This window comes from Emydura macquarii, unplaced genomic scaffold, assembly GCF_026122565.2.
Source record: "Emydura macquarii macquarii isolate MOO-44397 ecotype Brisbane River unplaced genomic scaffold, CSIRO-AGI_Emac_v2 contig_212, whole genome shotgun sequence".
Taxonomy (NCBI): Eukaryota; Metazoa; Chordata; order Testudines; family Chelidae; genus Emydura; species Emydura macquarii.
In genome coordinates this window covers 2,292,177-2,312,678 of record NW_027130349.1, presented here as the reverse complement: position 1 = coordinate 2,312,678, position 20,502 = coordinate 2,292,177, and the positions used below count along the sequence as shown (strand labels likewise).

General features: G+C 42.0%; 1 protein-coding gene across 2 annotated transcripts in view; it reads right to left on the bottom strand.

The window, feature by feature from the left end:
- CDH2 (cadherin 2) overlaps positions 1 to 20,249 on the bottom strand; it is a 162,342-nt gene extending 142,093 nt beyond the window's left edge. Inside the window, exons 1-2 of one of the 2 annotated variants that reach the window (XM_067546279.1) lie at positions 20,205 to 20,249; positions 9,604 to 11,303 (exon numbers count right to left, since the gene is read on the bottom strand). In XM_067546279.1, the coding sequence (XP_067402380.1) occupies positions 9,604 to 9,687 (84 nt within the window). In that variant the 5' untranslated portion in view covers positions 9,688 to 11,303; positions 20,205 to 20,249. Of the gene's footprint in view, positions 1 to 7,534; positions 7,608 to 9,603; positions 11,304 to 20,204 lie in introns of those variants that run through there. The other variant, XM_067546288.1, reaches the window with a different exon arrangement.
- Between the last annotated feature and the right edge of the window lie 253 nt (positions 20,250 to 20,502).

Genomic DNA, 20,502 nt, shown 5'->3' with positions numbered 1-20,502 from the left:
AATCATTGTTGGGTTTTAAAGATGATATTTCCCAGAAAAGCAATCTGAACTAAAAGTACGAAATCTTATGATAAAGACCATATTGAAATTTGCTTTCCTCCCCATAATGTCTAGGCCAAAAGCAAGAAGGTAAGGGAGATTATAAGGTATATTGTTGTAATTTATAGGGTTTTTCTGTGACTAGCACAGTCCTGAAGACCATCTCAAGCAGAATATTAATTGTACATTCATCTATCAGACTACTGAAAAATTTACCTTTTAAGACAGAAAGAAATGACACACCATGTTACCAGCACAAAGCTTTCTGACTTTTAGAGGCGTTATAAAGCCTGGAACAAAGGCAACACTATGAAAATTTGCCTCAAAGGCTGTATCATCACTGCAGCGTTAACCCAGCTTCTTATCTGGGCTTTAGCCCAGCCCCCTCCACTACCCACATACATAAACCTTTTACTAGGATTTGGAGGTGCTTTAAGTCCAGGCTAGCTTACTCAGCTGGGAGTATAGGTTAGAGCTGGAGTTCCACTTTAATTCAAACTGGAACCCACCCACCACTTTGCACTGATGATGCAGGTTAAGTCACTCAAATGGGATATGCCCCAAGACACGCAAAGGTGAGTGCAGAAACAGTGAGGACACAGCTTGGGTATAAAAACCTGCATTACTAAGCTAACTGCAGATATAATTCGTTACCCTAACTATATGGTTAGTTTCTAATCAAGTCCACTTTCTGGTTTCCATGCTTTATTGGAAGTTGCAATGTAAGACACAGCAAACAATTAAGTATTTCTGCTCTTTCTTCTTAATAATCACACATTAATTTGCAATTGTGGCCAGACATTTGTTGGGCCCCAATCCTGCAAACACTTATGCATGTGCTTAATTTCAAAACAAGTGAGCAGTCCCATTAAAGTCAATGAGTGAAATCTTGTCCCCACTGAAATAAACGTGAATGTTATCATTAACTTTAATGCAGGCCAAGATTTCATCCTGTGGGACTACTCATAAATTCAAACCTAAACATATGCATAACTCTTTGCAGGATCAGGACATTGTTTTCCACTGTTGGCTTGAGTTGGTGGAAGAAATGTTCCTTTCATTCAAGTTTTTATTTTGCAAGCTCAAGGCTTCCAAATTCCGCTTCAGAGCAACCTCCTCATGGTCAGTCAGTTGGCTGTATTTAAAATGCTGCTGATTTGGTTTTCAATCAATGTTCTTCAGATCTAATCTGGTGTTGTACCTCATTAAGACAGGGGATTTAAAAATCAGAAAAAATTGATTCTTAAACCAACAATTAAACTTTCTTGAAAATACTTATTTTTCCCCAAATGACAAAAAACATCTACTGCTTTCCACCCATCCCTGTTGTAAAGTGAATGCAAACAAAAAAGAAAGTCATTGACTACTGCTTTACAATTCATAATGAACTCCAAACACCATTTTCCTGCTTTTTCCCCCCTTCACCCTAGAAACACCAGGATCTTACTTCACTCTCTTTGCCACAGCATATGTGCATTGTTGGAGTATCTAATGCAGCATGAGACTGTTATCCGAGTTGCAGCTCTCCCTTCCTATAACTGGGAGAACAGGGTGAAACTTCTAAAACATCTGATCCACCAAAGAGGCCAAAGGTCACATTCAAACAGAGAGACTAAAGATCCCAATATTTCAATTTAAAAAAAAAAAAAAGTAAGACAACTTTTGGAAAAGCTAGAGGCCATCTTTATATATCTTAAAAGAATGTAAAAGACAAAACTACTATTTTGAATTGATTCACAGTTTGTTTGTTTGGCTTTTTAAAAGGAAAAAACACCCACTTCTTAAATCTGATTTGTAATTATGTATAATGTCCCCCTAATAAAAATTTTTGCTGTTAATGTATAAATCTAAAATAGTCCTACTTAATTGATCTTAAGGGCATAGGCAAGGCCTATTTGTTTTCCCTAGCTTTGAGGGATTAGAAGGAGATCACAGGATCTGAACTATGTTCAGCTGCTGGGTGATGATTATATATTATTGGGAAAAAGTCGAGTACCTGGAGGAGTCTGTTTGTATAAATGTATTTTTTAAATATGTCAAGTCACACCTAGAGGAGAGGATAAATATGACTTTTATGAGTGTGTTTATAAATCAAATCCATAAATATTGACTGAAACTAAACACTAATTTAAGCAAAACATTCAAAAGACTTACAGTGATGGACCTGCCATTTTGGAAGCTGCAAACCCTGTTCTCATAAATCATTTATAAAAATTGAAAGCCTAAAGTTTCTCTCTTCACTTAGGCCAAACTCTGATGGACGTGAGTAAGAAGAGCAGGATAAGACACAATTGTTAATCATACAGATTAGCTTGTAGATGTATGTACTGTTTCCAGTGTTGTCTTGTGAATTGATAAAAGAATTGTAAAGTGAAGTTGAGTAATCGTGGCACCCAGAGCAAAACTGATCCCTCTCAGGTCAGTGACAAACTAAAATGTCTTTCAGTAGCTGGTTTTTATACAATATACATTTTCCTTGAACTGATCCATATGTAAGGACGCTACCCCTTCCTCTTATATTCCCTCAAGACCAACCCTCCAGTAAGGCCAATATTTAATCAGCCAATTAAACAAGCCTAGGCTGAGAGGCAGAGGGGGGATAGTTGAAATTAAATTTATCTAATTATAATAATTATTTTTAAAGCAAAAAAGGTATACCTTCCACACACAACTCCCTTCATCTGTGACTTGTCTTCTTACATCCCACACTTATACACGAGTAATTTCACGCTGAGTTTAATGCGACTACGTGTATATAAGTAAGGATACTATCTTTTCCTCCTAAAATTAAGTTAAACACATCTTTGCAGGATTGGGGCACCACAGGCTGAAGAAAGGACCATTATTTTTATATGTTTATTGAGAACAATGAAGCCTCCTCCATCCTAATCAGGGGTCCTGTGCACTCATGAAACTGTTAGTAATGAGTTTTTAAATGGATATAATATCAGGCTTGTTTCGTAAAGGGTTTCTTTTTCAAAAGGAAATGTAACTAAAATCTTGCCATGTCAGAGAAGTCATTTAATACCTCTGACTTCCACTCCCTCACCTCCCAAAAAAAGGAAATGAATAACTCTGGGCTGATCAGCTAGCCTTACAGGGACAAATTGATATGCAGTACTTTGGGAGTTGTCCAATTTGACAGTATCACTTTTAGGCTCCAATCCTGCAAACGTTTATGCACGTTTAACTTCACATCTTTGCATAGTCCCAATGGGATTTCTCACATGCACCAAGTTAAACATGTGTATAAGTCTTTATTGAATTGGAGTCTTAAATATTCTATCAATAAGTATTTTGATTTTTAACAGAAGAAAGCAGGAGGACAAAGACATACCATAATAATTCTCAAATATATAAATATAATTCTCAAAATTATATATAAATTAACAGAACATGAAAAAATAGCATTATTCAGCAAGATGTATTTAAAAAAGTCTTTGATGCTGTACTTCGTAAATTAACTGATTGGTTTAAAATCACCTCCCAGTTTTGCTATTGACCTTTCATTTATCCAAAATACTGTTTGTAGACATTCTATTGCATTCCACATTCTCTATATAAACTGGGAAAATATCATATGGTATTTAAAAGACTATACCACACATGGGGGAATAATTCATTTTCACAAATGAGCACAAAAAAATCATAAGATGAGAAAAGAAGCAGAACATGAGTCACTTATGCATGATCATCTCTACTAAGTAAAAATAGCTTTACTCCCAACTTCCTCAAGCTATTCTTATACCCATACAATACGTTTTTACAAATAATTTACATTTCCAGTTTATGTACTTTTAAAATATTTTAAAAATAATTAAAGAGCTCTATAAGTTTCACTTGCTCAAGAAAAAAAATCACCTGTATTAACATGGGACCTGACATGGCTCTCAATACAGTTATTGGGAGTTTGCCATTGACTTGAGTAATAGCCAGATGAACCCAATGAAGAGATGAAGCTAAACGTTTGGATATACATATCCTGTGCAGTTTTAAATTAACTGCAGTTTTAAAATAAGGCCACTTCATTCGGTTCCCAAACATATTTTCTATTATGACATCTTAAGCTGAATTTATTCATTGGCTTGTATTTCAAAACAGCACCAGAGCATGCATGCGTGTATGTATGGGGGAGTGACAATGGGGGCTGAAGGGAAAGAAGAGGGAAGAAGAGAGAAGCTTTATAAACAACATTATGTCTTTAACAGATTGAAAATGTCTGGTTTATTTATATAAGCTTACTTGTAACTTCCTGTACATATATAATATAAACATCATAAACAATGCCAATGTAACTCTATCATCTTAACACCAAGACAAAATGAACTGGATTCATAAAGGTACAAAATTATTTATTTGTGTCAATACCCAATTATTTTATCTCCAAAAAGTCAGTTTCAGACTTAAAGACAACCTTATGTACTGTAAAATAAATGAAGAAAGCTGCTACAGATCCCAAATCATTTCTCAAAACATCTTTTAATGGTAAGAATAAGACACTGTAAAAAGAAAACAGATTCTTCCTTTACTTTTCTGCCAAAAGCAGAGTTCTGAGTTCCCCCAAGAAGTGCTCATGACATCACTAACACCTAGACCATGCAAGGACTGTAGCTCCCTGGATTATTATAGGTTTTAGTGATGTTACTAACTTCCACAGGAGAAAATCAAATCTTGAAATCACATCTTACCAAGTTAAAAGTTTTCCACATACCCTTAAAAGTGGAGGTACTTGGAATAGTAATAATTATGCTTTGCACCTACATAGAACCTTCCACCTGGAAATCTTGAAAGTCTATACCTGGCAAGTATTCTACTATTGATTCAGAATCTCAATGAGTTTTTAAATAATGTTTTTTGAAAAATGCTTTCTGTTCACTTTCAAAGCAATGCAGCTGAAGTCTAGTAAGTTTTTAAAAAAATGAGTTCAAAGTAGTTACTGGCATTCCTCCTGCCCCTGAAACCTCAAGCCAGTTTTTGTGGTTATACAAATCACATTTTGACCATGTTCTTTTAATGTATTGTTAGTGAAGTAATATTTCTGAAATATACCAGCCCCAGTATTGGAGACTGAAGTCCTTCAACAACAACAAAAATATATATATACACAACAAAAAAACCAAAACAAAACCAAAAACACAATACACACAACAGCAGCAGCCACTTCCTTATCCCACCCTACCAATGTGCCTTAAATCTGACCTAAAGAGACCATTGCTAGAGGTAAGAAGGAAGTTCAGTCCACACAGGAGTTCAAACATTGGGATCTCGCTGAGGCGGTTAATAGGGATGGCACTTATGGTGGTAGTTTTGCCACGATACATTTACTAGGAAATGGAATAAAACCAATACGGTCTTAAAACAGTATTAACTTTCCATTCTGTTATTCTAGGTTGAGTTCAAACCATCAACTTAGGGATGAAAGACTCCATAGCCCATTATTACAAATCTGTTTTTTCTAACATGCTCAGCACCATAGTGTCTAAGCACCATTCACACAGCCATCCAATCAACTTTCATATACTAAACATGACTGTTCCCCTTATGGAGTACTTAATTGCTAATCCCCTTCCCAACAAATGTTTGAAGATTAGCTATATTCCTGTCAACAGTGCCACTCCCTCACTTTATTTCTTAAATTCCATGTCCAGCTTGCCTATTTCTAGTTCAATTTTGTCCTTATCCCCAGTTTTAGCATAATGGTAGCAGGTGATGCTTTCATAGATTCCAAGACCAGAAGGGATCAGTGGGACTTAGTCCTGTATCACACAAGCCATAGAAGTTCCCAAAAATAATAGAACAAGAGCCAATCTGAATTTAAAAATTGTCAGCAATGGAGACTCCTCCACAACCCTTGACAAATTGTTCCAATGGTTAATTGCTCTCACTGTTAAAATGTATGTGCTTATTTCCAGTCTTAATTTGTCTAATTTCAACTTCCAGCACTAGATCATGTTATACATGTCTCTGATAGACAGAAGAGCCCATTTTTAAATATCTGTACTTACAGACAATAATCAAAGTCACCCCTTAACTTTCTCTTTGTTAAACCACATAGATTGAGCTCGTTGAGTCTATCACTATAAGGTATGCTTCCTAATCCTTTAATCATTCTCCTGGCTCTTCTCTGAACCCTCTCCAATTTATGAACATCCTTCTTGAATTGTGGACACCAGTATTCCAGCAGCAGTCACACCAGTGCCAAATTTAGAGGTAAAATAACCTCGCTAGTCCTCCTTGAGGGATTCCCCTGTTTATGCATCCAAGGATCATATTAGCTCCTGTTCAGATGATAATCTACCACAACCCCTAATTTTTTTCAGTCTCCTCTTCCCAGAACAGAGTTCCCCATTATGTATGTCCTACATTCCTTGTTCCTAGATGTATACATTTACATTCAGCCATATTAAAACATATATTGTTTGTCTGCCCAGTTTACCAAGTGATCCGGACCACTCCATATCAGTGACCTGTCCTATTGATTATTTACCACTCCCCCAATGATTCTGATAGTAAAGCAAATCTCTCTTTTACCCTCTCTTTTTTCCTCTTTCTTTGATGTGAAGCTTTTGCATTGCAGCTAGAGATGTGTTAAAATAGGTCATCAGCAGAGACTTAGGGCCAGTTTCTAATCTCAAATGTTCTGAAAGCATGTGCTGCTGAAAAACTGAGTTTAGAATCTGCTCTTAAATCCCCCCTTTCTAAAAAATAAACTGAAGTTACACAGGGCTGACTCCTTATATCTTTCCAGTTCTAATGATTTTTCAAATAATTCAATCATGGCTGCTTCACTACACCACTGACAAATGAAGTCATCAATAACTTGTAGAAATAATTTATATGCCTTCAATACAACAAAGATTTGAAATGACAAAATAAACAAATTAAAAGGAAATAGGAATCCTGGACATTTCAGAATAATCTCTGACAAATTAACTTTTACTGACCAAAAGCAGTCAATATAAAAAAAGAAGTTATAATGTATCTCTGACTTGTAGGTTTTCTTAGTAGTACATAAGTGGGGGGGAGGGATGTTTGGTTTTTTTGTTCAGACAAGTTTTTGAAACTGATTTCATACCTAAATTCCAATTTTGTTATACCCTATTAAAAACAGCTCTAACCTGAATTAGCAGATACCCAAATAAGGGGGAAATTGGATTTCCCAACCGTAACATACCACTGAGGCTGAGTGATACACAAAAGCAATTAAGCTAGTTCCTGTCCTTTAATTCATAGTTTGTGTTTTAATTTAAAAATCAGCCCTGGGTGAAAAGATGATGGAATAATAGTCTACATCAGAATTTATATTTTAAAAATGTACTAAGTGATATGTGTATAAATAGATAAAAGTGTACAAACAGAAGCAGAAATAGAAGCACTTACAATAAAGGCCACACAAAAACACCCATAAAGAAGCTGCAGGTATGGTTCTGCCAAGTTAATAACAAAGAAACAACCGCCATCCAGACTCTCCCGCCCCCCCAGAAAACAAACCAACCTTTTTAATGACATATTAAAACAAATTTCCAAGAAGGGCAGCAGTTTCACACGGAAGGAACCTTGGCACCCAGTCAGACACTTTTCTGTCACGAGAGAAACTAACATCCTCTTAAGCTAGAGAAAATCCCCCAGCTGTTTAGAATCAATGTTTCAGCACCTCCCCTGCGGGGTGCAGCCATCAAACTCGGGCAAAGGGGTAGAGAATGTGGGGGAGGCGGCAGAAACAAGCGACTAAAAACTGGGGGGAAGAGAGAGGAGAACTACGTGAAAAACAAGAAGGGAGTTTAATGCATTTCAGTGGCGCAGAGCAAGGGAAAGAAGGTGTAATACAGGCTCTGCACCATGGACAGTGACTCTGCTGCTGCTATGCCTTTGCCTCCTTTTACCCAGCCACCAGCCCCTGCATGACCAGGGGAGGCCAGCCATACAGCATGCTCCACTCACAAACATGCACACACTGACCTGCTAATGACACCCCTTTCTCCTCGTACCTGCACACTGCGCTCCCCTCCCCCAGAGAGCCAGAAATGCCCCAACCATAAATACCATTAAGGGGGATGATCTGTGCCATCTGTCCCTCAGATTTACTGCCCTCTCTGCCCCTTGCACTGCAGCTTCACACTCACTCAACTCACAGCAATGCTAACAACCCAGATAACATTCATCCCCTACACCTCACCCAGGGACACCCTCACTCTCCTACTCAAGCAAGGGCACAAACTTTGGGCAACCCCACCCCACCTCAGGAACTCCCATTCCTAACTCTGAAGCTCACCCACCCAGTTCTACGGAGCCAGCAGCAACCAAAACCCTTACTGAGGAGGACATACAGCGGGGACACCCACCCCACAGTTTAGGGACCCAGCCACCCACACTGCTCACCCTATCCCAAGTACACACTCCACCCTCTACCTCCAAAGGATATCCCCCCTCAGCTCAACACACACACAGAGGAGCCCCATCCCAAAGACACTCACCCACTCTAGGGACACCCAAACTCACCCTCCCCCCCCCCACACAAGCTGCACAGGACCCCCCCCAGGAATACAGCTCAACTCCTGCTCCAGAGCCACACCCCCTCCCGCGGCACAGCACACCCCTACTCCAGAGACATCCTGCCCTGGCCACTCCGGGGCGCCTCTGCCACCCGCAGACACTGCCCGGCCCCCCATGCGCTAGCGCCCCCCCCGGGAGAGGTGTCAGGCCCGCCATATGCGTTCACACTGAGCAGCCCGGGCCTGTCCCGATGGAAATCGCCCCTTAACAGCGGCGGGGGCAGGCGAGGCTGCGGCTGATTTAATTCTTCCCGGGAAGGGATTAGCGGGCACGGAGGGGAAGGCGGCGGCGGCTTCGCCCGCTCCTCCTTAGCAGAGCCCAACGCCCACCCGGGGGCGATCCCCGGAGACCCCTCCCCAAACCGGAGCTCCCGCACTGCCCCCTACCGACAGCACCTCGGGGGTGGCGCCCCCGACAAGCCCAGCGGGAAGAGACAAAGTCCCCCTCCCCACCCAGCCTCCACCCAGCAAAGAGGGCACCAGCTCCTAGCCCAGCTCTACCAAACACAAGGGGACCCCCAATAATGCCTCGCTCCCCTCACGGCCCTACCAAGCCCAGGGGACCCCAGCTCCTGCCCTCCCGCCCCCCCAACCCCAGGAGACCACCGCTCCTGCCCCCAGCCCCCAGGCAGGGGGGACTCCCTTCCCCCGGCAGAGCTGCACCAGCTCTCGCTCTCCCAAGCACTAAGCCACCAGCTCGCATCCCTTCCCTAGGGGCCACCAGCTCCTCCGCCGTCCCCGTGCGAGGCGGGCTGGCATGGGGAGGGGGCGCGGGCTTCTCTTCCCGCCGGAGGCTCGGACCCCGGCTCGCATCCCCCCCACCCCCAACCTGTTTCTACCTACCCCTCGGCTCGCCGTTCACACCAGCCACCTGCTCCCTGCAGCCCCTTGCCGGCGCAGAGGAGACGGATCCCGGAGCCCCCCTCCCCGCCCCTTCTCCGGCATCGCCGCGAGCAGGGGAACAAAGAGCCACAACCCCGGGGCCCCCCTCCCCGCCTGCCCCCGCCTTTACCTGCTGCAGGGCCGCCAGCAGCAGGAGCAGCAGCAGCGGCGGCGGCAGCAAGCTCCGCGGCGGCTCTCCCGCTATCCGGCACATGGAGGCTGCGGGGGGGCGGGGGCGAGAGCGGCAGCCACCAGCGGTCTCGGGCTGCGGAGCAAGTCCGGGGATCGGCGAAGGACGGGCGGCTGCGGGCTTCTGGTGGCCCCCGTGGGCTAGCGCCGAGCCCGTGGCGCGGCTGCGGGGGCTGCTCTAGCTGGCTCCTGTGCAGGGTGCAGCGGGGAGGCGACGGAGGCTGGGTTAAACTCAGCAGCGGGTCAGGCGGCTGCTCCTCTGCTTCTCCCCCCCTCCCTCGCTGAGTCCCCGTCCTTGGTGCAGGGAGAGAAGGGGATGGGCTGGAGGAGGAGGGGAATGGGCAAACAAAAGGCAGGGGGGGACGAGAAGTGCTGCTGGGTGTTGCCGCGGCTCCTTCGCTGCCTCCCCTGCTCCTGGAGCGCGTCCTCGTCTCGCCTCCCTTGCAGCTGAGCTCAGGGCGGGCAGGTCTCCTCGCAGCGGGTAGCCCACCGTGCACTGGCCGCGCCGCTGCTCCGGCTCTGCTGCATGCTCCGTTCCAGTCCCTTTCTCACTCCTCCCCTCCCCTGGAGCAGCCCCTCCGCTCGCACAAGGATAACAATGCCAGCCGGAGCAGCCGCTGCCTCTCTCGGCGTGTGCGCGTGTGTGTGTGTCTGTATGCGCCTTCCCTGCGCCTGGCAGCTTCTCCTCCCTGTCTCTCCCCGCTGGCCGTACGGCCAATGGGAACCCAACTACCCGCAGCAGCTCAGCCCTGCCCCACCAGGCATCATCCGCCCACAGGCTGGGCAGCAGCAGCCGCCCGAGAGAAGAGGGTTTGCTGCACCCAGAGGGGAGTCACTGGGGGCGGGTGTGAATTGTTTGCAAATGTAGGCTGAGCTCTTCTAAGCCCTGCCGGGGGCGGGGATGGGAAATTATCTGGCACCTTGCGGATTGCACGACCAGACGACAAACAAATAATAAAAATCGGCCGGTAACTTGCTTTGATGTCGTGGTTTTGTAATGGGGGAGAAACCAGAGTGAGGAAAGGGCTGGGGGGGGGGCGTGGGTGAGAAACCGCCCCCTCTTCCTCCTCGCCAGGGAAACGAATGTGCAAGAGAAACAAACAAACTCCAGGCACCGGTAGGAAGCGCCGATCGCATCCATTGTCTGATGCGAGGCAACCGAGCTGAGCCACCTGCTGGGAGAGGAGATTGGCGGCCCCGGCGCTTGGTTGCTTTGGCTTTGCACCTCTCCCGCCATCGCCAAGCTGCTCTTTGAACAGCCAGTTAGGAAGTTTGAGCCTCTGTTTGTTATTGGTTAGGGAGGTTTTGTTTGTTTGCAAACCAGCGGCCTCATTTATCAGCAGATGTTTTCAAAGGCTGGGACTAGAGAGCCAGGGTGAAAACTCGTGGGTGGACGGATGGGTAATAAGCAAGAAAAAGCCCCGAATTTCCCTGAGAAGTCTGATCACCCTGTCTGGGATCGGGCTCCAGCTGTGGGTCCAGAAATGGTCAGGATGCATAACGGAAACGAGGAGGGTTGCTGAGTGAACAGTTACAGCAGCAAGTATCAGTGCTGGGTCATTTGCTGAGCTGGCAAGGATTCCCTTCACCCACAGGTCACTGAGCAAAGTTGTTTTGTGTCCATGCATCAGAGCTCCCATCCTGGAACATAGCAAGGGGAGGATTTATAGGCGTGTTAGCCCCTAGGCACTCTCACAAGCAGCGGATTCAAAATGGTGTGTTCGTTATTTTAAGGCATCTCATTTTACACTTGAACTTGCAAGAAAAAAAGCATCTTTGTTTTGCTTGCTTTTTTCTGGAAATAATGCAAACTGCCATGCAGAGATTTTGAGAGGAGGGCTTGTAGGTAGCTTTGTATTTAATTAGTGATGGGGGGATAATTACAAATTAGCTCAATGTTGATTTCATTAACTTCGGCGTTCAAAATAACAATCATTTATGAGCTATGCTGCAGCTCTTTACCCAGACCCTCTTCTTGCAACAAATGTGGGAGAGCTGTGCTCTCCTCACCTTAAACCCTGCCTATCTGGGCCATGGAAAACGGAGAACCGCCGGACAAAGCACTGTATATTCCAGACACCCTCCCTTTTCTTCCCCTCCCTTTGTGTCACACCCTGTCCCAGCCCTACACCCTGTATTCCCCCTATGCCAAAGGCTCGGTTGAAGAGGCTTTATGTTGTGCTAAGCAGTTCGTACCACTGGGGGAGCCCTCTTAGGCTGCGAGTATGTCTTTACCACCAAAAACCCCTTATGTTTACAGCGAGATATCAGGCACCAGTTCGGAGACTTGTAGATTTTTAAGGCCAGATTGGGCGATCCTGATCATCTAATCTGACCTGCTGCACATCCTAGGCCACTGAACCTCACCCATCCATTCCTCTGATATATTTTATAATCAGTTCCGATTTATTGGAGCTCTTTATGTCACCAGAGTATAATTAAGAAAACTTATCAGAAAAGAGAATCAACCCCAGTGTTTTGTGACCTCTAAAAGGGTATGGACTCTGAGTCCATAAAATTGTATATTGTCATAAACAGTTGGGATTAATTTCTTTAAAGAATTATCAACAATAGAAATTGCAAAATCCAATAATGAGGTTTTGCATAGTAATGCAGTTTATGACTCATTTAAAGTAATCTTGAGCTGCACTGCTGCTGTTTGGAACGTGGGATGGGGTAGAAGGATGATCTGAGGGAGTTTGCACGTGAAATAGCATGGTGTTGGGATTAGATAGCAATGTCAACATTTATCTTTACCCCAAACTTCCTTAGTCTAAGGGTATTTCTGTTTTATCTAGATTTCATTTGTTAAATAATGTAGTGAGGATAAAGTATTGACTTTTTATGGGTAATAGATTTGTACTTTCTTTGCAAGTAAACATTATTAACATTTGCATAATTATTTTATTTATTGAGAATTATTTTCTTTAACCAAAGCTTTAGGTGTTTTACAAAATGCAAAGCATGCAATATAAAAAAACCTAGATGTATGTACAATTAAAAATGTCCAACAAGAAGATAAAATAATAATTACCCAGCATCTGATCAGCCCTGACCCCTCATCTCTCTCAGCCCATCCATTTCCAAAATATCTGGAAAATAATAGGCTTTGCAGTGTGTCTGGAAGGTTACCACATTCAGTTTCTGGCTGACACTTTTCATGGTGCTGTTGCTACCGTTAAATTACTTTACAGAAATAGTCACACTATGAAATAAAAATTGCTTTCACAAAACCTTTCTATGCAGCCCCTTAGCCTTCAACAATCGGCTCTCCATGGATCAGGTTCTTCCTTCATTTACACCATTGCAGCCAAGAGCAGTATGGCCCATGGCATTTTCCCACTACTGGAGATGCTCCTGTATAGCAACACAGTTCACGCTTTTCCAAACCCACCTGCTCAAAATCACATTTTGATCGTGCTATTTTAAGGTGAATGTCATGTTTACGAAAGGTGCCAGACTAACACCCCTGGTGACTCCTGTCCTCCGTTTATCCACAGAACAGGATGTGGTAGAGTAAGCTTTCCTACATCACTGCCAGTGCAACAGAGCTCAACTCTGATCTGGAGGAGGCACTTGTATCATTGAAAAGTTAGTTCAGTCTTTGTTAAATCTGCAACAAAGGTGATAAACACTTCTCACCAGAGATTTTGCAAAATGGGCACTGGGAACTGGACTAAGACCACCAAACGTAGGTTTCCCAACAGCCACATGGATTCATGTTCAGTTTCATGTAGGTCACCCAATAGCCAGGAGATGATGATAACTTCCAGGGTGGATTGATTTAAATCAGAGTGATTTAAATCACTGATTTTAATCAGAGCCAGTACTAGGCATAAGCAGGTTAAACAATAGCATCCCTGATTTTAATAATAATTTAAATCTGCAAGCAGGAATCCTTGATTTAAATTACTGATTTTAATCTTGTTTTGCATCTGTACTTTTTAGTTATTTCCTAAAGAAAAGTTGATTCTCATTTGCTGGTAACCCTTAAAACGTTGATTTGGAAATAAATATAGCCTTTGTACTAAATTAGATACCTCCCTTAGCTAACCAGGAAGATACATTATATTTATACACATTAAAGTAATTATATAGCTTACCACACATTTATTCAGATTCTTAGTTTTTATGTTAGAAAATGATGAATGACTCATTTCTTATTTATTAGATTTTTTTTTTACTTGTGATTTGTGTCAAGTTACATTTGATGGGAACTGGAATTCAGTTAAAAATGCACAAAAACAACATGTGAATGTTATTAGTTAAATAGAAATATCTTAAATGTGCTGGACGCATAAGGGGGAAAATAAGTTTATCAAAACATGTTTTGCATTTAAAATAACTATTTATTAAACAAAGGAATTATTATCTGTAGCTAGTGAATAGATTGGAAGTTAGGAACCTAAATACCTTTGAGGATCTGGGCCCATGTTCTTCAAGATTTTAAAACTAGTAGATGTCATCCTCTCGGGCATCATTTTTGTTCATCAAATGGAAGAGGAAAACAAGCTTTTCTGCTTTTTCAACTCTTAGTCTGTTTCTCAGCTTTGAATGAGCTGGTTATCAGAATGAAGAATAAACTGAAATGAAGAAAATATTCTCTCTCTACCTGCAGAAAGGGCTAGTACTATCAAAAGCTGATTAGGCACCTTAGCCCAGATCTTCAAAGGGAAATCATTGGGAATTAGGCACCTAAAGAACTTGGAAGATCTGTGCTTTCAACACAAACTCTGGTTTCAGGTGCTGAGCCAGTGACTTCCTCCAGTTCAGTGGTTGAACTTCACTGAAAACTTCAGTAGGAAGCAGGTACTGCTTTTTTATTTAATTTAAATTATTTTAATAAATTATAGCAAGTTTAGGTCTTCATATAGGTTGTCATATTTCAAATGTAATTTTAAGTAGGTTTATTTTTAAAAATAAAATTGTATGTACTTTACAGTAAACATCTGATTTACATTTAAAACTATGTTAATACAAATATTTATTTTAATTCATCCTGGTAACCTCTGGCCTAGATTTGAACTGGTGACCTAATGCCAAAAAGCTTTATGACATAACCAATCCACGGATTACATTTACTCTTTTTAAAGTAGAATAAGGAGAGTGGACATAACATAGTTCAACCTAGGAAAACTCAAGGGGTTTCAGAAAACCCCTGTTAAAATCCCCTGGAAAAATGAATTAGTAGATTCCCCAGTCCCTTACCTCTTCTCTCTGTGAGCGTGCACAGCCCTAGTTATTGAGGTTTATCACAGTGTAAGTAGAAAAACATGTTAGTGGTAGTGCCTTGCTAGGTTATGGACAGGCAGTAAAGCACAAGGAACTAACCCAGCTTCGAAGGGTTATACCTTAAATAAGAATATAAAGAATACTAACAAAATGAACTTTTGGGGAAGTAAAGGATCGTGCTATAGAACCTGGCCAGGAAGAATGCATATAGCATCGATTGGGCTTCTCTTTCCCAAGTGGCAGTGTGAATTGGTATTTCAAAATTCAGGAAGATAAAAATATAATTTTTATTGTTACTGTCTTCTCATGACCATCATAAAATAAATATGACCCTTTAATTATCCCATTGAATAATCTGATTTGTTTTTTCTAAATATGTTAGATTATATTCATCATCTTCCTGAACTAAAAATAACTAACACTGTTACAGTTAAGTTCCCAATTATGCCCTCCTGCAGAAAAAGTCCACAGAAGGAGAAGAAGAATTCAGGAAATTCAGTAATCTTCAACTTGCAGAGGTTTCTCATCTGTTATAGAATGGAGCCAGTACATCCTACAATGAGGGAATCCAGGTTCCCCTCATGTCTTCATGAGCTCCCTCAGCTCCCTTCCCCTAGGTGTACTTAGGAACCATGTAGCCATTGGCTTTTCTCCAAAAAGTCTGTACCACACTCCTGTTTAAAGGAGAAGGTAGAAGACATGGAGGGAGAGTTAAAGGTGCTGGAATGAGCAGTATGTGCTGCACCAATTTACTATTGAAAAATCAACCAACATGGGATGGAAGAAGGTTGTATAGAACAGTTTTCATACTTCCCAGCCCAGTTCCACCTGCTTTTGCTTCTCCTCTAGAAACTTAACCTCTTCATATTATTATATAGGTAGTTTGGATTACTGTTGTTTCTTCTTCTGACACCAAAGTCTCACTCTGGCACCATTGTTGACCCTCTGCTGAGTGGTAGCACATGTCAGGGCCCTGCAGGTCCACTTTCCAGTGGAGAAGAAATCACTGATACAGAGTCTGGATATGTTGTATGTGTAATATGCTTTGTCTACACATAAGCACCAGTGCTAGGACAAAGTTGGTCAAACAGTATACAGGCCATCCCTTCTTTCAGGAATCTCAGCTCAAAACCAATGCTCAGTTCCTAAAGAAAAACTCTGCCTTAAGAACTTTCAGAGACCAAAAGCAGAGGGCAAAATCTCCTGTTGCTCACTACAGCTCCTCTATTCAGAATCCTGTAGCACCAAAAAACTAACATAGCCAGAAGAATTTCTTCTAAGACAAAAATCTTACTCTTATGCTTTGAAAAAGCACTTGGAAGATTATGTGCAACACAGATATCTGGTAATGCATGCCAGAACACGGTAAAGAAGGTGTCACAGTTCAATAGGACTATTTCGTTATTGAGTGTATAAAGAACTGTACATAATTCTCACAAAATCTGTTCTGAATTCTGTTAATGAGTCTGCTCTTTGTAATTTGACGACAAATCACTGATTTGGAAAACTAGAGAGACTCTTGCTAATTGATCAGTGGGTTTTCCACCTGAAATTAAAGCATAACTTTACTGTCTTGGGGTCTTGTCTTCCACTTTTTTCCCAATTCGACTGCCCATTGGCTTCTCAAGATGTTTCTCCAGAAGCTTCAATGCAGAATCATTGGACATTCCTAGCAGAAGACCAATCTTGTTAGTCTTGGCTTGTAGCTGAAAAAAGGCTAATACAATATAAAACTATACTTTTGATGCATGCGGTGTATATAACAACATTTTGAATTGATAAATGTTTTGCCATCTGAAAAAACTTCAATTTTGATGGAGATTTTGAGCCCTGGTTCTTTAAGATACACTATTAAATACAATGTGTCTTTTTAATTAGAAAAATTATAAAAAAAGTTCTTTGCTAGTTGCTGCAGTCATTAAAGGTGCAGCTGGTAGCAATACCTACAGTTAAGGTGGTCTAACACTACCTATTATTTGACCCTGTTTTCAGTTACTTATGTTTTTGTACACTAACTGGCCAGGTAGAAATTCTCCATGCCAGATGTCTGTCTGAGACTGAATGTTTATAGAAAGCATCAGAAAAAAACTGGTTCAGCCATTTACAAGCAAAAAATAAGAGAAATATGCTGTTTTGCTCATGGTAAAAAAATTATTGCAACCATTTCAATGAGAAGAAGTAGTGCCCCGTACTCTGGAGCAGGGCCTTGAACTAGGGCAGGGATGGGGCCTTTGTGTCAAGGATGTGGCTTTTTCATCCTTATGAAAATTTGCTCAAATTTGGCCAAGATGTAAATCTGGAAATTGCAGTTTTGTATGTACTGAGCATGCTCCAGCCCCATACCATTCCTACATGCTAACTAGATTTTGCATGTGCCATCCTTGCAGAGCATTTGCACCTCCCAGTTTGCTAGGGGCGAGCATTCTGTGGCATCGGGCACCAGAACTAAGATCAAGCAGAGTCTCTCCCACACTTTCACTGCTTCCCTCACAAATGCCCAGAGAGCATGGAGAAAGAGGTAGTTTGAGTGGAACACAGAGGGGCAAAGTGGGGGGTGGGACTGAGACAGTAGTTCTGTTCGAGGTACTACTGAAAATAAATTTGTACTGCTTTAATATTTCTCAGATATGAAGTGTTAGAAGCATACACAGACCTTCAGGTCAAAAGACCATTGTCAATACAAACAGTAGTTCTACTTTCTAAATGCCTTATAAACTCATAGACTTTAAGGCCAGAAGGGACCATCGTGATCAACTAGTCCAGTGTTCTGCACATCAGAGGCCACAGAACCTCACTCACTCCTGCAATAGGCCCATAGCCTCTGGCTAAGTTACTGAAGTCCTCAAATCTACCATTTACTCTAGTTAAAACCAGCAAGTGACCTGTGCCCCATGATGCCTTCTTTTGTAATGATAATTGGGTTATCTACAAAGGAAACTGGGAGATGAAGAGTACAAATGAAATGATTTATATGCTGTTTATGTCCTCCTATATTTCAAAGAAAGAAAACAAATTATAATACATGAGTTCTAGATCATAGACTGTGTTCCCAAAATTACGGATTTAAAAAGAGGGGGGGGAAGGGGTGTCAAGGATTTGTTCCAGTGGTCCAGTGATGCTAGAAGTTTACAGCATTCAGAAATGTTGTAAGATGTGGATTCATGATACAGAGGAATTGCTTTTATTGACAACTAAGGTTAATTATAGTGGTACTCCTATTCAAAGCCTTGCAATTTGGCTGTAAAAATTCACTCCAGGTTAAAATTTGATACACAGGGGAATCCATGCTACATGTCTACATACTTTCAGAAAAATCTGTTTGATGATTTAAAAAAAAAAAAAATATATATATATATTGGTGTTGACTGCTTTTTATATTTGTAGGACTTCAAAATGGTTTTGTTCTTTGAAATGACATTTTGGGGACTTCTTTGTGTTGTGCAAATAATGCAAGTTTTAAAATATCCCTAAATGCTGTATGTATTTACATGAGCAGATCAGCAATCTGGGTTTCATTACAGCAAATCTCTAAAACCTTATTTAGCATGGAGGAATACTCCTGTTGTTAAATAAGATACTTGGGAGCTTGGAAATATGGATTTTCATCCTGGTTGTGTCACAGACTTTCAGTTTGAAAGTAAGCAACTCTCTTGGGGATAACTGTACTTGCCTATGTATCTAGCCAGGAATGTAACTGGGGCTATGTTCAGACTGACGGCGGCAAAATCGCCACTGCCAGATCGATCTTTCTTGATCGAGTGAGCAGGTCTCACTGACCGCTCAATCGACTTCCTGATCGATTGAGCAAGTCCACCCCCTCAAGTAGCATAGTCGTCGGCTCAGCGCAGTGAGAACAGCGCGCAGAAGGGAAGCAGAGCAGTCGACGTCAGTTATGCAAACTACTCTGCGTAGTTTGCGTAACTCCCGTGGACTGCCGTCAAATCGCACAGTAAGTGTGAACCAGCCCTCGGACTAGACACCTGATCCCCATCCCTTCCTCCCCACATCCCTGTGTGGCCCCTCCAGATAGTAAGATCAGGGGGAGCTGCTAGGTGCTCAACACTTTTGAAAATCTGACAACTAATTTAGGAACATTGCTATGGATTTAGATGCTTAATTTTACATTCTTATTTTTGAAAATCTTGACTCCGTATTTGCTTCTTGTTTGCCTTTTGTTTAGGAGAGCGAACTCTAGTGAGATACACTTCAGTAGCTTCTGAAATGATCCTGGGGATTTTAATTCCTTAACATTTATTTTAAGGTTCTTTCTAATTAAGGTCCCCCATGCTTTAAAAAAAAAAAAAAAAATCCCCTTTCTGAAGTTTTTCATAGATTTTTTTAAGCCCAGAAGGGATCATTATAATCATCTAGTCTGACCTCCTGAAGAACACAGGCCATCAAATTGCACTCAGGAATTCCTGTATGAAGCCCAATAACCTGTGATTGAGCACATTTTTTAAAAAAAAGACGTCCAGATTTGATTTAAAATGATGGAGAATCCACCACAACTCTTGTTTGGTTGTTCCAGTGATTTAGTTACCCTTTTGGTTTAACAAAACAAAAAAAACTATACCTTTTTATTTGACTGCTTCCCATGAAGATATTGAATTTGGTTATTGTGTGATCATGATTACTTCACAGATCAATTACAGACACATCTTGAACAAAATCCTATGTCAAGACTAAGTCAAGAGTAGTTTATGAAAAATGGTGAGAGTAATGCTTACCTACCTTCACTGGTTGTTGTGAGGCATTAGTTATTAATGTTTGTAAATCACTTTGTGCTCATAGGACTGAAGATGTTACATAGTATGGCAAATGTAGAGTATTATTTATCTAATAACTGAAGGTTAGATTGGGACTTGGGCTACACACCATGTAAGGGCGAGTAAGAACCACCACTTCCTGACATTCTTCAGTGAACTACCTGAATCTTCCATTTCAGCACACAGGGATAAGTAAGTCCTGCACACATACCTATTGCTGAGTGATGGGGAGCAAACAGGGAATGGACAGAACACTTGCTTCACATAGCCCTGCTGCTCTGAAGTACTACCCAATACAATTGAACTGATGTGGGGAATGTCAATTTGCCAGTGGTATAGGTCAACAGCAAATTACTATTCCACCTGATCAAGGGGGAAGCAGGGAGGGAATTGAGTCTCAGAGAGGTGTCTGAGGCACAGTGATTCAGTTCACCTTACTTACCATCCCTTGCTGAGGGCTGTGCCTTAAACACACAATCTGTATTTTAATATGGCTAAATATAAACGTTTACATCTAGGAACGAAGACTGTAGACCATACTTACAGGATGAGAGACTATTCTAGAAAGCAGAGACTCTGAAGATTTGGGAGTCAAAAGGTGGTGTGATAAGGTCAGGCCAGAGGGCTGCAAAAAGGCATACCAGGGCCAGAGTGTGAGCCTAAGAATGCCTAAAGCCCTGGTTCCTGCAAGCAAGGGAGAGATTGTTGCAGGGCAATTAGGGACACCTGGACCCAATGAAGGGCTAGTCCAGGTGTACTTAAACCCTGCCTTCCCTAACGGGAGGGGGAGAAGCACAGGAGGAGGAAGTTGCTAGAAGGTTGGTAGCAGCTGGAGGAGGTAA